Source organism: Glycine max, chromosome 11 (assembly GCF_000004515.6).
Source record: "Glycine max cultivar Williams 82 chromosome 11, Glycine_max_v4.0, whole genome shotgun sequence".
NCBI lineage: Eukaryota > Viridiplantae > Streptophyta > Magnoliopsida > Fabales > Fabaceae > Glycine > Glycine max.
Genome location: NC_038247.2, coordinates 37,009,995 through 37,026,169, shown reverse-complemented (window position 1 = coordinate 37,026,169; position 16,175 = coordinate 37,009,995). Strand labels below are relative to the sequence as shown.

Sequence of the window (16,175 nt, the reverse complement as noted above, 5' to 3'; positions counted from 1 at the left end):
TAACAAATACGTAAAGCTTGTTTTTTGTTTTATTTTACATTCTTTCAATTCATTTGTTACTATTCAGTATTCACTAGTTCAAAATATCACAATTCTCAAATGATATTATAGACATTGGACAATGGGCAAAAGTATGAATTCTATCATTAATAAACGATGTAAATAGTGTTGAACAATAGATGTGTAGATATCCAATTTTACAACTCTTTCCTCCAAGAATAAATGACAAAAAGTTCTCAACTATCCTATAACATGGGTAAAGTAGACAGACATCACTTATTGCAACTCTTGTCCTGTGGGCTATTTCTGCATCGTTGCTAATACAATGAGGAACTCGTTCAATGAGGCCTGACGTGTGGGTAAAAAAATGTATATTAGAGTGAGAAAAATCTGGATTCTGATGACTGGCATGCTAAACAAATTTTTCTCCAGAAATCTTGAGGTTGACTGCGCGCAGTAATGAAAACTAAAATGTTGTAGTTGTTGTAGGGTATAATTAAAGGTTGTCCTTTCAGTGCTGCTGAGAGCATGAATGATGAATTAGTATCACTTGCTTCTCTTTTTGGCTTCACTGTAGAGTATAACTCCAAAGACTGTGAGTGAGTAACCCATCATTCCAGTGACTGACACTGGGTTTCTGAATATTAGAATTGAAACTACTACTGCTACTGCCCCTTTGGCATTTCCTAGTACCTGCATGAGCCAACTCTTAGTAAGATTATCAATTGAAATGAATCAATTTAAGAATAATGATCAGTAGTTTAATAGCAAAATGAATAACTTGAGCAAAGGCAAAAATCAGACTTAATTAAAACGCAAATCTTTCCATTGCAGATACCTTAAACAGTAATTTGTATAATATTTTGCAAATTTATACATTAATTTTTCATCCTAAATTCATTGCTAACTTGATCAGGGATTTACATAGCAGAAAGTATCAAATATGATCATAGTAAAATGGGAGTTCAACAAATTAGGTTAATACTTATAACAGTCATCCTACTCCGAGTGGACAATAATTTACTAATCAGCAAGTTCTGATCACAAGTCATCTTGAACAATTGTGCTTAGCAACTAACTTGAACACTGGGAGCACCAAACTTGAATAATTGAACCTTACAGACAATATTTCATTAAACTATTCAACCACATTAGCTTTATATGCTTGTGAACTATCAGTAGCAATGTTTGAACATACTGGCCTAGCACTAGCTTTAGAAATCCAGCAGAATGTTTGAATAAAGTTTGCAATAACTATTTTTGAAATATCTGGCAATCACACAATCTAAATTTCCCCCTTTAGAAGAAACAAGAAAAAATTACATATTTATGAATTTTGAGAAAATAGATTGCAAATGCAAAATCTAGGCAATGCAAAACTTCACATGATCTGAGCTAATTTGTTTTCAAAGAATTCCATTCTCAAACAAAAGAAGAATAATGAGGGAACAAAATAACTCAACCACCAGTCACATTGCAACAGAACTAACAAAAAACAAAAAGTGACCAAAGACAATGCTGATAATGTGATACATATCTTGTGATTTGACAACCACCAAAATCTGATGTCCCAACTACCAACAGATGAGACAACAGACAGTTTGTTGGAGTGAAAAGTACATTTAAAAAAAAGAAAAGGAATGAAAGCCAATTTGGATAAATATTAAATAATAAGGACTTACCTGAAGGGTCAGAGCACTGGTATGTTTAGTGACCAAAAAGTTGGTCAGGTTGACAAAATATGCAAGTGACGAATTAAACAGCAGATACCAAATGATCTTGGAATCATCTCTGGCAAGAGCCAACGTGATGCCAACCACATTCTCTTCCATTATAAGTGTTGCAGGAAGAAGGAAAACCACAGCCATTGGAGCCATGTAAAGCAGAAGGTTCATAGAATTCAGCTTCTCTCTGACACACAAGAACTCTGTCAGTACCCATTTGAAAATGTATCTCAAAACCCAAAGACAAGCATAGAGATAACTTAATCAATTGAACACTTGGTTAGTCTCTATAATTGTCCGCTGTCTATATTTTAGTCCCAATAGGAGAAAATTGCAAGTTTTAGAACCTGTTTGGATATAAGACTAAAAGTCCTTTTGACAGCTTTTGAGAGTTTCTCTACTGGAAAAAAAAACTCTATTTATAGTAGAAAAGCTCTCAAAAAAAGCACTTATACCTTATATCCAAACATGCCCTTAGTCCCTCGCGTTAACATCATATGAAACTTTCTGGCGGTGTAAAATCACTTTCCGCAACAAAAAACTGTGTAAGGACTAAAACTTACCATTTTCTGTATCGGGACAGATAGTTAAAAAGGGGACAACAATAAAAGGAACGAATGAATCATAGACCAAATGAATCTGGAGTTTCTTAATCCTTACCCTTCGGAAGCAAGCAAAATCCCTTGTAGCACTGATTTAAGAGCCCTTGCAGCCGTAGCCGCAACACATATAATAAATCCAAACAGATGAAAACTCGGTTCCCCCTAATAATAGCCAAATAGAAGAAGACACACACAACACCCGTATCAGAAGCCATTTAAAAAAAATGTTATTTTTATATTGAACCAATCTGAAATCACATCAGAAACAAACCCATTAACCCAAATTAACAGCAAAACATTAAAAGAATCAAAAGGGTGTTATGTTATGTTATGTGACAATACATACCCCACTTGCAATGATGACTCCAGTAACAACAGGAACAAGCGTGAGGTAAGTGAGCCAAGCCTCCCTCTTGAACGTCATAAGGTAGGCAAAAACGGCAGTGAAGAAGGGCGTGGTGGCGCCAATGGCTTGGTTAAACGACACGGGGAGGTAGCGGAGAGAGATGTTCCCGAAGACAACGGAGACGCAGAAAACGAGGCTGAGAGCAGAGATCTTGAAGAACTGCACCTTGGATCGAAGGGTCTGCAAAGGCACGACCTTCATCCACGCTATGGCGACGTAACTGAACAACGAGCACGCCGTCATGTGGCACATGGTCAGGAAGATTGGGTACTTGAAGCCGTAGTTGCTGAGCAAGTACTTGTTCAGGAGAAGCACGCCAATGTTGGAGGAGTACCACGCCGCCACCAACCCCACCGTGAAGAACCGGTTGTTCGAACCCTTCATTTTTTTTAACCCTTCTGAGATTTGATCTTCTTCTTCTTCCTGCGGTTTTTCAGTTAATGGTGGTTTAAGTTTGACTTGTAAAGGTGTTGAATTTACGAGGACAAGCCATGGATCTGGGAGGAATCCATGGCTTGCTTGTTTTGTTTTTTGTTGGGGTCGGAGCAATTAAGGTCGGGGATTTTGAGGATGACAAAGGAGAAAGAAAAAAAAAAATGAAATGTGTTTGTTGTAATGTGGGATGTGCGTGTGCCTGCCAAGGCCAACCTCTGCAAAGCTAAAACAGACCCAGACAATGGAGACAGGGAAAGAGGAAAGAAGAAAATACAGCATTTAAAGCCGATCAACTACTATTAATTATTGTTTAGGTTTTATTAGTTGAAGGGAATTGAAGAAGAAGAACCCCTATCAGCTATTACTAATTAATAAAGTGATTTGATTTGGGCTGATTTGCACCATTTACTCGTTTCGTTTGCAATTATGATAAGATGTACGTTGCAAGAAAAGTATAACGAGGAACAGTTAAATTAAATTTAAGAATAATTTTGATAGTAGTTTTTTTTACAAAGAAGTTTGATTTTTTTTGGAACATAAAAAAAAGTCTGATAGAAGATGATAGTAGTTTTTTTTTTTTATTAATTTTAACTGAGTACCTAAAATAATTGGTACAAAATTATGTTGTATTAAATATTTATCTGGAATTCGAGCTCCAATATGGAATTGTGGTAACTATTTAAAAGAGAATTTTATTGTTGATAATAGTTTTATTAGATTTGATAAGATTGTTTTCAACAGAGAATACGTGAGATCTTAATTTTTTTTAAAGTTAATTTATGTGGTGGTGGAAAAAATAGAAAATATTTTTATAGGATTGGGATTCAATTTCCTTATTATCAATTTTTTGTTATAAAAAATAAAAATAAGGTACTTATAGTTGTGTAGTCAACGGTTGGATGGAAAATTTAAAAAGGTTCTTTAAATTGTTTGTATGTATAAAGTTATAAACTGTAAAGAGGACAATAATAGGGTAAGTGTTACGGAATAAAAAGATGCCAAAAATATATTATTATTATTATGTAAAAAGATGAGTAATAATTTCGTAGGAAACAAATCAAAGAAGGGAATCGTATTTGGGAGGATGAATGAGTGCACGATCCATGAATCGACCCACGATTTTGTACAACTGGGAAAATACATTTTAATAGTAGTATAACTTTAGGCGCAAAAATTGGACTATTAATTAATATTGTTGAGCGCAACGCGCTTCTAATGCTAGGTGCTTTCAAGTCAGGCACATTGAGTTGACCAAAAAAGTTTGGCATATGGAGGTGCCAAGAAATGCCGTCCAAATGCGGCCTTATTTTCTACGTTTTAAACTTTTTTTGTGAAAACAAGAAACATTAATACTTACTCACAAGACAAAGGGGGTTTAGCTTTAGCATGTGATCGTGAGGCGCAGTTTGTGAAGTTAAGTATTCTCTTCTGTTTCTTGCACAAAATTTGGGTCACGCAGAAAACACACACAATAATGTTCCCCGGGGGAGTCGTGTTTAGTACATGTTTGATCCAAAAACGTGAAACTTATGACAACTGACTTCTGGTTAAATATATATAAAAAAAAAAAAATCAAATTCACGACGTGTAATTAAACTCTATTAACCAATTATCCTGTGAGAACTCACTTGTTTTTGATTGATAAGACACTTAGACATCTTTTGTTTATGATATTTTATGGGGTGTTCATTTGTATAAAAAGTGGATAAAAAAAAGAGAGAAAAATAAACAACAAAATAATATGAAATTCATATTTTTATATTTTATTTTAATTCAAAATTTTTAATTTTTTTTCACTTTATGGAAGAAATCCTTATGGAAACAAGTAATTAGACAAAATTAACAAATGAAAGGGAATATATGGCACAGTTATAAATGTAGTTGTCTTCGGATCCTCTATTTGCAGAGAGGTGTCCTAGTTTTAGTAGACTCTGACATGTATGTTATGCTTGCAAAATTGGAACTGAAAACAAAAAACATGTTTCATAAGAAGAACCATGTCCTAGCCAAAGTGACCAACTGAACCAACCATTGAATTCATTCATAGACTTGAATTAAATTGAAAAGTCTACTGCTAAAATCTTAAGGGGGAATAGGACTTTTGAGGGTAAGTCTTGCGTGCAGAGTGGGGACCAAGTGTATTAATAAATATGGTTGAAAAATGTGAACACTAGAAATATAGGTGTAGGAAGAAAATAAAGACCTGACACAAGTAGTAACAGATTCACAGGGCATATAGCTGTTTACATGTAAAATACAAATTCACAGGACATATTCGTTGAGAAGAGTATTAGAAATAATAATCAAATCCTTATTTTTTTTTAATTTTTGGACCATAAGACTAGCCAATCCATATACACCAAAAACAAAAAAGAAAAAGACAAGCCTATCCTTTGTGGATCATATTTAATGTGGGCCTTTGGGCCCATTCAGTTCGATTTTGAGCCTTCTGTTTTTTGCAAGAACATTATGGTTAATCAGTTAAGTTTCTTCACTTTTCATTACAAAAATGATAAGTGAATTTTTTATATTTTACGAGTATTTTAAGAGAAGTTAAAAATAGTTTTTTGTTACGAGGGAAAAAAACAAACAAACTAGTGAATAAAATTTTTTCCTGCGGCATATAATTGTGTAATTCATTTATTTATTATTCTTTAACACTTATAATTCATACAAAGACACTGTAATTTAAAATATTTTTTCTAAGTAAGTTAGAATAGTTTATTTATTAACACAAATAAAAAGTAATGAATATTCTTATTATGAATGATTAATAATTAAAAAAAAGTGACCTAAGAACTATAGTTTAAGGAATAAAGGAATGAATAAATAGAAATTTTTTGTTGAAGATTATATTCAACCATGAAAATGTATAATTTTCAATATAAAAGTTTTTTACTTTTTATCTCTTAACCAGTGACGTTTTCATATGGGGACTCAAAAGTAAGAATAATATTCAAGTTAGTTTGGTTACCTTTTGTGCTGACCAACCATGAGGGAGAGAGATAGCTCCTCCTTCAGATACCTTCACCACGACACTTGTCTTTCTATCATCGCCTGAATTATTATTATTTGATAAGGCTAACCTTGGAACCCTTTCAAGCCTCCAACTAGGAACCAGTGATGCTAAACTCACTTTGTTTCTTCTTGCAGCATATGATAGTTTTTGTTGTTTCCCCCTACCTGAAAACCACATGACACAATCCAATTATATATCTCTCTGATCATTTGATTTTGCTAGGAAAATACATGTGATTTGAGAAACAAAATAGGAAAAGAGAATAAGGAATGGTTGGTTGGTGAATTTGACAAGATTTATAGTATAGTAAGTAGTACATGCCAGTAATAATAGGTATAACAGTTGCTGCAGGAGCAATAAGCGCAATTTGAGCCATTGAAGAAGCAGCAGCAATTCTACGTATCTATCCAGCAAACTGAGACACAGGAGGAGGGAGAGGAGAGAATATAGACAGGGAAACTGAGAGCAAAACAACAAGAAACTGAACATGAGCTCTCATTGAGTACCGATTCATGTGTGACAGTGATGTTTTGCTTCTTCAAAAAAAAAAAAAAACTCACATGAATGAATTCTAGAAATTTAGCAGGTAGATTTTCAGAACAAAAAACAATTTGTCAGAAATATTCAAGATTACTGAACACATGTTAGTTTTAGGCATATAAACAATAACCATAGTTAGTCTGTGAATGGATTAACTGGTTTGAAGGAGATTTTTTCCACTTGGCAGGAGATTATTGGTTCATGAAGATTGAAGCCTGAAATTATTTAGCCAACAATAATCACTAGAGGTTACATGACATTCCTATGTGGGCCATCTTGGCAAATGGATATCCGAATCTAGTATAGCATCAAGAATATCAGTGCCACTGCTCGCTATTCTTGCCTATGTTGAATTGTTCACAAGTTGGTTAATTTAAGGTTTACCTTTTTGGTAACTTTTTTCTTTAATTTCCAAAAATTAAGGGTGTGTTTGATTTAGAGGAGAGAAATAAAGTGGATGAAAATAGAAGAATGATAATTTGAAAAAAGAGAAATGAAGAAGAAATAAAACTATATGTTGTATTTTAATTTGAACTCTAGTCCTACGAAAATTGAAATTGATCTAAAATCTTAAAACATTTATATTTAAGTCGTTACGTCGTATAAACAATTATAGATTGTAAAAATATATTTTTAAGTTGGATTTAATTCCATGAGAAACCAAAAACCCGACAGTGACATGCTCTGCTTGTCTTGGGTTTTCTTTGTTTTGTATTTGGGTGTTTTGGGTTTACTTTTGGTTTGTTTTCTCATTATTGGGCTTACGGGTCCAACATAAAAGTGGTCCGAGGTGAAAACAATTACGTGCTCTTCATGGTATTCTTATCCTTCAAAAATTTCCAAAAACGTGCTCGAGAGGAAAATATACTAAAAAGAGAGACCTTAGTTTCTTATTTATAATATTTTGGAGACCTTTCTTCTATCTTTTCTTAATTAAAAAATATTATCTCTTAAATTTTATCCATTGAAATTTAAATCTTACATATGTCAACATGAATTTAATTGGCATGAAAACTCATTATTACACCTGGGTTGGGTTTGTAGATAAGCTCACGATTACAATAGATCAAGGGTACTAATATTGACACAAGGAGGGAATTGAGATGGGATTAAAAAATATTTTAGGACTTATTTTTTTTGCTGTAAAAAAATTGGGTTAGAATCTGGCTATGGATATTTAAATGTCTTTGATAACTTTGTACTGCATTTATTTTCCGAGTTTGATCACAGGAAATATAGATTGAATTAATTTTTAACCTGAATTCTTTTGCAGTGTGTTGTGAATTTGGTTAGTATTTTGAATTGTGTTGTGTAACAGTTTGCAAAGTATAATGCTCATGCATAAATAATTTGGATGACCTCTTTTATGAGTGAAATTCTTACTATTTACTCTTATTGATCAATCTGATATATTGTGGTGACTTTAGCAGTTGTATTAAGGTGACCTCTTTTAGTCTTCTAAATTTTATTGAGTCTTGAGATGTCAAAGTTGTTATTTCTTAAATAGGACACTGAGTTGTCTGGAATTGTTCAATCTGTCAAATTATATCAGACAAGAGCTCAAAATTATATGATTTTTTTTTCCAGATTAGTTGCTTTGTTGTTTCTTAGATTAAGATTATTGATATAGGTAGCTTGTGTTTTTGTGCACTTTGCTTTTTCAATCTACCTATACTATGTCAAATAAACTGGTTTTTAAATTAAATGTTGCAGATATTAATTTATGTGGACTATTCTTTTGATAGAATCCGTTTCTCTTAAAAAAAATTAGAGGTTTGAAAATTGATATATATATATATATATATATATATATACAATATCATACTTATTTGTTTTTATAAATATTGTATAATTCTCTTAATATATAATTAAAATATGTACTCTCTTTTTTCTTTCCGAAATTCCATTTTCAACACTTGCTATAAGTTTTTCTAACATTTGATTTCTTATTTTTATGAATAATTATAAACTTGTGACGTTGTTTTTTTTTTAAAAAAAAAGTTTGTTTCGAAAACAACAAAAACAAGGTAACATTATTTTTGTAATTCAAAAAAATAAAATAAATAATATTTTCTCAAACCAAACAAATTATAATTTTTTTTTGCCAGTTTTGCATTCGTCAAATATAAATTCATTTGTTAAAGTCAGTATACATTATAATTATTTAAAATTTGTTTTTATAATTTAACAATTTGACCTATTAGAGTCCATCCATACATGGAACTGGAACTTTAATTTGAACTCTAGTTATAAAAAAATTGAAATTGATCTAAAATCTTAAAATTTTATGTTCAGGTCGTTTTGTTGTATAAACAATTATAGAATGTAGAAATATATTTTTAAGTTGGATTTAATTCCAAGAGAAACCAAAAACTCCACAGTGACAGGATCTTTTTTTTTTTTTTTTGTATATGAGTGTTTTGGTTTTACTTTCGATTTTGGGTAATTATATAACGCACCTCGGGTTTGCTTTGGTGCACCTCAAGTACATTGCATCCTTGATACAATCAAAAAATAATGAGGTGTGTTAAGTAATAACTTCGATTCTGTTCTCTAATTATTGGGCTTACGGCGGGTCCAACATAAATATAGGATCCTTCTAAACTCTTGGATTCCTTCAAAGAAACACAAAAACGGTGCGTTTCGATCAGGTTGGTTTTCTCCTTCCTCGCTCGCACTTCTTCGTTCAGCATCAGCATGATCTGATTGTGTTTCGTCTCACCCCACCGTTCCGTTTTCAGGTTTTTTCAAAACTAACTCATTTTGTATCTTAACTTTGTTCCACTTTTATTGTAAAAAAAAAATCATATTTTTTCCTCGTTGCTTTTTTTTTTGGAAGATCTAGGATTCCGCTTCATTCTCAATCGTGAGTTTTGTGGCATTGGCTGAATGTTGTTTTGACTTTTGTTACTTGAACACGATTCCTCTATTTTTTTGTCTGTCGCGTCTTAAAATGTTTGCACCTGTTTCTGTTAATTGTTTCCACATCGTATGAGATTATTTGTAGATTCTATTAAAACTAGGATTTATTTTTGAATTGGAAATTTGGTTTTTTGAATTTTTAGTAGGTGCAGTACATTCGTATTTCTTTAAATTTAATTAGAAATAGTAATTTAATTATGGTATTTAATATGATTGAATTTGAGTTGCTCATTGTAAAATTGTAACCTGTGAGTGACATATTGTGATGTACCACCAACCTTCAGTTCAGGGAAAGTGATGAATCATGAAACTCTTTGGTAATAAGTCTCTTTTAAGCTCCCTGAAGATGGAAGCATACTCTTCTGCCCTGTAACTGTCAATGTCTAAGATGATTGTTTTTTATGGGATTAGTTATGTGATGGCCATAGGATTGGATTTCTTTGCAATGCAGGGAAATGGGTCTGTGGACTTTACTTGAGGGGTTTCTTCTTCTTGCAAATGCGCTAGCGATATTAAATGAGGACCGCTTTCTTGCACCTAGAGGATGGGGCTTCCAAGATTTCTCTGGTGGAAGGACTAAGTCGTTCAAAGGCCAGCTTATAGGCCTCATTTATGCAACTCAGTACCTCAGAGTTCCTCTCATACTTCTCAATTCCATCTGCATTTTTGTGAAGTTGGTGTCCGGATGATGCTTGACAAGGTTAGACTGAGATGTCTACTTCAAGCTTTTTATTCATTTTATATACGATTATTCATTAATGATTCAAACAAACATTTGTTGTTATTGGAGTGCCTTGAGCTCTTTATCTGTTTTAATAATGAAAGAAAAAATGTGAAAATGGACTTCTATAGTTTTTTTTTAAAAAGATGAAATCTGCATTTTCCTGAAAGTGATGTTTGAGCCATTTTGACTAATATTTTTCTGGCATCAGAGTATCATACTACTCCATCATATGCTACTGATTGACTTTATACATATGTGTACATTGGCTGTAATTTGTTAACAATTTTAGTGATTGTTAGTTTATTACTCACCTCCGTTCTGATTGTTGTACATTATTATGAATTAAGTGCCGAGTTTTGGTTTGGAATAATGGTATCTGAAGTTCTGATGAAACTAAGGTCGTAGTTCAATGAAGCCTAGCCAGCATAGTCAGCAATCCTTAGCATTTACCTATCTTTGTCTCTTCTCTATGCATCTCTTATGAAGTTTGGACTTTGGACAGCATAGAACTTATTTTCTTATTTAGGGAGGGGAAATGACGGTAGCATGGCCCTTTACATTACATTTGTTTCTTGAATTATTTATTTACTGATACAGATGTTTACTTCTTAAATATTGCATGTTCAGGTGTTTCTGTCAGATGATTGCACAAAGGTCTTCAAGACAGTAGGGTTGCCAAATTCCACTGTAGAAATATCAATTGAAGTAATTGTCTTGTTTTTTGTGATATTGTTCATTGCCACACAATAGTGTTCTCAATAGTAACATAGACTGAAATGAAGGGCATTATGATTTTAAATTCAGTTTTTTATTCAATTTATTGAGTATGGATTGGCATTTCTCATTTTTTTCTAATTGATTCTATAGCTTATTTTGCTTGACCGAATTGATGCTGATAGACTAACTCCCAATATGATAGTGCCAAATATGTGTATTTTACTGATCCGAGTCACCAATGTTGGCCAAAAGTGCAAGGTTTACTCAACAAAAACATTACTACATTGATACAACACAATCTTCTGCTAGGAAATTATATGCCTAATTTTATTTTTAAAATGAAAGCATCTGAAACACTAAAACCTCTGGCGTTACAATTGCTGAAAGAATAGAATGAATTTAATCACAAATCTGCAAAAACATGGAATGTTTTGGAGTCTATGGCAATGAGCCGTATGGCCGAAATTGTTGCTGCAAGAGACATAATGGAAAAGAAACCAATGTTGAGCCAGTGCCAGAGCTTTTGTGAGCTGTTTAGTTTGTCCTTCTTTGCCTTAAGGTACATGTGGTTTGCAAGAATAAATGTAAGGGGAAATGTGCTTATAGCTCCCGTGAGGCTCATGAAATCTCCAAGGAATGGCAGGAAAGCCGCCACAAATGTGTTAAAGGCCAGGTAGCCTCCTCTTACCACCATTCGAAATGACATGTTTTTAACATTCATTGCACTTCCTTTGATCCCATATTTAGTATCCAAAAACTCGTACATTGGACTTGCAAAAATCTAGTAGAAACAGAACCGGAGTTGTTATTATTAATGTTAAGCCAAGGAAATAATTCAAGTAATACATTCAAGAGTAGGGAGAATTCTAGTTTAAATGTATATGTATGTACATGTAATGCAATGACAGATTGAAGAAATGCTGTGATATTAGCCAAAGCCTTCACCCAAACTGCACCATTCACACTATTCAGCAAATACACTTCTGTGGAAGACCCATAAGCCCAGTATCCTGTAAAGGCAACAAGGTACAATGGTAGAACTCCAACGGTAAACTGAAAGTACAAGGCTTTCATCATGTTCTTGACAACTGGTTGTTTAATCGTTGCCTGCAAGTTTTATTATACAATCAAATAAAACTCAATTTCTAGAACACACAATGAAACTAAATAGAATTGTGCATCAACGAAAAACAAACACAATATATGAAGATTTGCAAGCTTCTGTCTTACTTGTATCTCAGGAAGCATGCCAGTATTAAATGCAAACACGAGGTTAGCAGATGCCCCAATTATTGTAAATATTTTGCTTACACCTTCTCCTGGAATCTCGTAATCTCGGGGTGGTGATCGTAATCCTGATAACGTTCTATTGGTTAGTGCACAGTAACACGGGATGTCTTTCACAATACATTCAAATAAACTAAGTAAACATACGAAACTATATTGCAGGCCAATTTTTAGTATCGACTTGACAAAAAATCAAACATTCACTAAATGTGTGTTGGGATACCCGTTTTAATTAGAAAAGTGACATCAATCCTCCTCCTAGATGTAAAAACTTAGACTAAACTACTTGTTATTCGTCTGACTTGCAAGGACAGACATAAGAGAGGCAATTTATTACCATCTTTAAGCGACAACACAAATGATATAACAATATATGCTAGGCTGAAGACTGTTGAAAATCCTAGCCAAATTCGAAGAGCTGAAAGATGAGGAATGCAGACGGCAAACATTGCACACACAAGTCCAGCTATGGCAATACAATATGGAAGTTTCAGCAGACCATCATCCTTGAATAGAACATAAGTAGCCTGCAATCACAATGAACAAAAAATTGGTTTAGAAAAGAAGAAAAATACTTCAATAGACATGTATTTGAAAGATTCAATTTTAATATGAATTGAATAGAAAGAAAATATATACTTTTGTGTCCTAAATCTCTTACTTTCAAGGCTGAACCGGCCAAAATGATGTAGCCAGTATTTATCATGAAAAGATTGATATACTGCAGAACCCATGTGAGATTATAGGCTTTCTTACCTGAAATGAGAATGAAAAACGAACATAAGCTGAATGGAAATGACCTGACAAAGTGAAGAGATGATGGCAGAAGCTAATAATGTGGCTTACCGTATATAAATCCAGCAAGATCTCTATACCTAATGTGCCTTTGTCCTCCTAATTCATGGAGATAAGCAACTAGAGCATTTGCATAAAGTGATACAGCGGTAGCAAGAATTAGACCAATCACACCCCCGAACCAACCCAGGGGAACCATCACGGTCCCGGGATATCCAAGAACAAAGGCACTGTTGATTCCGGTAGTGAGGATAAAAGCCACTTGAAACCATGAATCTGCACACACAAAAAAGAACAGTTTTTTTTATAAAAAAAAAAATGACATTAAAGGCGAAGAAAGAAGGGTCAAACAATTAATGGCACAAAATTCCTTGCTACAAAAAATGTCGGTAATTGTTTTCCACCTCCAACTTTAGTGCATGATTAGAATTCCGTTAAAGCTTGTCCGCGAGAATTCCAAACATGCTCTCAATTTTAAAATGTTCAGATACAAATTGTATATTCCCCTCAGTTTCATTTTCACAATTCCAATACTTAATAATATAATTGAAACATAAGCACGATTCTATCATCATAATAAAAAAGAAAAGGACACATTGAACATAGATAAGAGGCGGTTGAATAAAGTCAAAATTCAGACATAAAATAAATGTATCACACAAGTGGAAATGTTGACTCCGCCAGGAGATAATCAATAGGTATAGGTAAAAACAAAAGGGTAGTTTTGAAAATTCAATGATTTTCCCGTGTCCTGTGCATTACTTTGTTAAATTAAGAAAAAGCATGTGTTAATTGCGTTCTTCCTAGTTCCTACCATTTCCATAGATTCAGCTTCTCAACCTTGGACTCTGCGGATTCCGTTAACACGTGAATTTTGTAAATGTAACGAATGAATTGTAAAAGTGAAAAGCAATTAAGAAGATTACAAACCGGTGCTAATCTGATGAGCGGTATCTGGGACTTCAGCGTCGTTCCCGCGTGCATCCTCGTAGTCATAGACCTTGTTTGTCTCGAGTTCCATGTTTCCTTTCCTCATTATATTTGTTGTCGTTGTCGTTGCCCTCGTAGAGCAGCGTCACGGTAAGAAGCTGCTCCCACCAAACAAGTCTTGCAGCCAGCGTGAACCAAGGAACCAACGTTTATATTTATATATGAAATGAAAGATTTTGGCTGTTCAAACAATAACCGCCCAATGGTACTTCCTTTTATTGACCAGAAATATAAGGTAAATATACAAGTACCAATTTCTCACTATTTCACCCCATTTTTACTAATACATATGTTTGTTTTTACTTATTGAAAAAGGATGTTAGAGTGTCTCCCTAAGGTCGATTTAGTTAAAATTTTTAAAAATGTGAGAGGTCTAACTCAATTTTAAAAATTAGGTTAAAAATAATTAAAGATTTCAAATCTCGTATAAGCTAAAAATAATTTTAACATGTAGAAATATTATTAGAAAAAAGAATATTTACCTTATTTATTTATTTTTTTCATATAATTACTTTCAGAGAAACTTACACCAAAATTTACTCTTAGTATCGATCTTGTCAGAAAATAAAACAATGAGTGTGTGAAAGTGTTAAAAAGACATTAAATTTTGTTCCTTTTTCATTTTTATATTTAATATATTTTTTTTCTAATGCAGTACCGACCTAGCGTAGCGCGAGCAGATAGAACGCGTATTCCAGATTTATTCAGTGTGTCCAGACTTGTGGGACCCACAGCCTCTGCTTCCATTCCGACCATCGTCGTCTTCACATCTTGGTCATTGACTCCTTGTAGTTGGATGAATCATCATCCCACTATTTTTTGGTCTTTGCTTAAGTATCAATTTCTATCTAAATTCCTAATTGATATTTTTTTAAAAAAAATCTTATTAAGAAGTATTCTTACGATATTAGTTTAAAAAAATTTAAAAAAATATTTATTAAAAAAATCATACAAAAACGTAAAAAAATCATGGAATGCACAATTCAATTTTGTTCATTCTAATAAAAAACATATTTTAGTTTCTTAACTAATATTCTAATATTCACCTTTAAAATGTTATAATATTATTATAGTATTTTATTTTTTAAAAATGCTACTCCATAATAGTTATAATTTTTTTAAAATATCTTCACATTTAATTTTTATGGAAGACTAAATTAATGATACAAAAAAGTCATAATAATTAATTATTATTTATATATTCAAAGGTTTGATTTAAAACATTACCAAAAAAAAGGATTATTTTAATAAAAGAATCAGTTCTTAAAAGTTTAACTGAAATTTTAATTTTGAGGACATTTTTGAAGGGTTTATTTTAAATTTTCAACTTAAGAATTTAAAAAATAAGAACATTTTAAGAATTTTTTCTAGTTATTTAATTTTTTATTTATTTAATAAATAATATTAACTAATGAGGCATTTAATAGAAAATAAGTTTTAAATGCACATTTATTATTAGATATTAGGCGAAAGATAATACACATTTATTAATGGTATCATCAATAAGCTTTTGGATTCATTAATTTTATTTTTTATTGGATCCATCCATTAATTAGTTAGTATTCATTCATTTATTATATTCATAATTTTGAATTTTAAAAAATGAAAATAGCATATTTAAAAATGGAATCGAAAGAATTGAAGTTTTTTTTAATAAAAAAATTGAAATTATTCATATGTAATTATAGTTTAACAAAAAACTTAAATATTTTTATGATACATTATTGTTGGAGGTTAGTGTCATAGAACTAAAGAAACAACATGAAAAATTCGTAATTGGAATATATATATATATATATATATATATATATATATATATATATATATATATATATATATATATATATATATATATATTAATTTAATAGATCTCTTGTACTCATTATCATTAAAGTATACTCTTTTTAGTCCTATAATGACTAATGTTTAAGATTTTTAGACACATATTAAAAAAAATAAGTATTTCAATAGAATTAATATTTTTAGAGAATAATTTTACTTAAATATTCTTATT

The 16,175-nt window shown here is 32.1% G+C and overlaps 3 protein-coding genes across 6 annotated transcripts; 1 reads left to right on the top strand and 2 right to left on the bottom strand.

Annotated features, from left to right (window-relative positions):
* Nucleotides 1–122: 122 nt before the first annotated feature.
* Nucleotides 123–6,841, bottom strand: LOC100785614 (probable sugar phosphate/phosphate translocator At3g11320). 2 transcript variants are annotated; one of them, XM_041006897.1, is made up of 7 exons: nucleotides 6,747–6,841; nucleotides 6,508–6,645; nucleotides 6,142–6,350; nucleotides 2,673–3,155; nucleotides 2,385–2,488; nucleotides 1,683–1,911; nucleotides 123–693 (listed from the first exon to the last, which is right to left on the bottom strand). In XM_041006897.1, exons 2-7 carry the CDS (start codon nucleotides 6,560–6,562, stop codon nucleotides 547–549), a joined length of 1,227 nt encoding a protein of 408 aa, XP_040862831.1. In that variant the 5' UTR covers nucleotides 6,563–6,645; nucleotides 6,747–6,841; the 3' UTR covers nucleotides 123–546. The 2 variants fall into 2 exon arrangements, with proteins under 2 accessions (XP_040862831.1, XP_025980267.1); XM_026124482.2 differs by having other exon boundaries at nucleotides 6,504–6,809.
* Nucleotides 6,842–9,281: 2,440 nt separating this feature from the next.
* Nucleotides 9,282–11,171, top strand: LOC100306268 (immediate early response 3-interacting protein 1). Of its 2 annotated transcripts, none has more exons than XM_006591305.4 (3): nucleotides 9,282–9,377; nucleotides 10,100–10,348; nucleotides 11,000–11,171. In XM_006591305.4, the coding sequence occupies exon 2, from the start codon at nucleotides 10,104–10,106 to the stop codon at nucleotides 10,335–10,337; it is 234 nt and encodes a 77-aa protein (XP_006591368.1). In that variant the 5' UTR covers nucleotides 9,282–9,377; nucleotides 10,100–10,103; the 3' UTR covers nucleotides 10,338–10,348; nucleotides 11,000–11,171. The 2 variants fall into 2 exon arrangements, with proteins under 2 accessions (XP_006591368.1, XP_003538440.1); XM_003538392.4 differs by having other exon boundaries at nucleotides 9,323–9,467.
* Nucleotides 11,172–11,330: 159 nt separating this feature from the next.
* On the bottom strand, nucleotides 11,331–14,346 carry LOC100784554 (proline transporter 1). Of its 2 annotated transcripts, XM_041006898.1 has the most exons (8): nucleotides 14,102–14,189; nucleotides 13,986–14,019; nucleotides 13,223–13,447; nucleotides 13,038–13,132; nucleotides 12,714–12,903; nucleotides 12,320–12,444; nucleotides 11,981–12,196; nucleotides 11,331–11,870 (listed from the first exon to the last, which is right to left on the bottom strand). In XM_041006898.1, exons 3-8 carry the CDS (start codon nucleotides 13,368–13,370, stop codon nucleotides 11,493–11,495), a joined length of 1,152 nt encoding a protein of 383 aa, XP_040862832.1. In that variant the 5' UTR covers nucleotides 13,371–13,447; nucleotides 13,986–14,019; nucleotides 14,102–14,189; the 3' UTR covers nucleotides 11,331–11,492. The 2 variants fall into 2 exon arrangements, with proteins under 2 accessions (XP_040862832.1, XP_003538439.1); XM_003538391.5 differs by lacking the exon at nucleotides 13,986–14,019 and having other exon boundaries at nucleotides 14,102–14,346.
* Nucleotides 14,347–16,175: the final 1,829 nt, after the last annotated feature.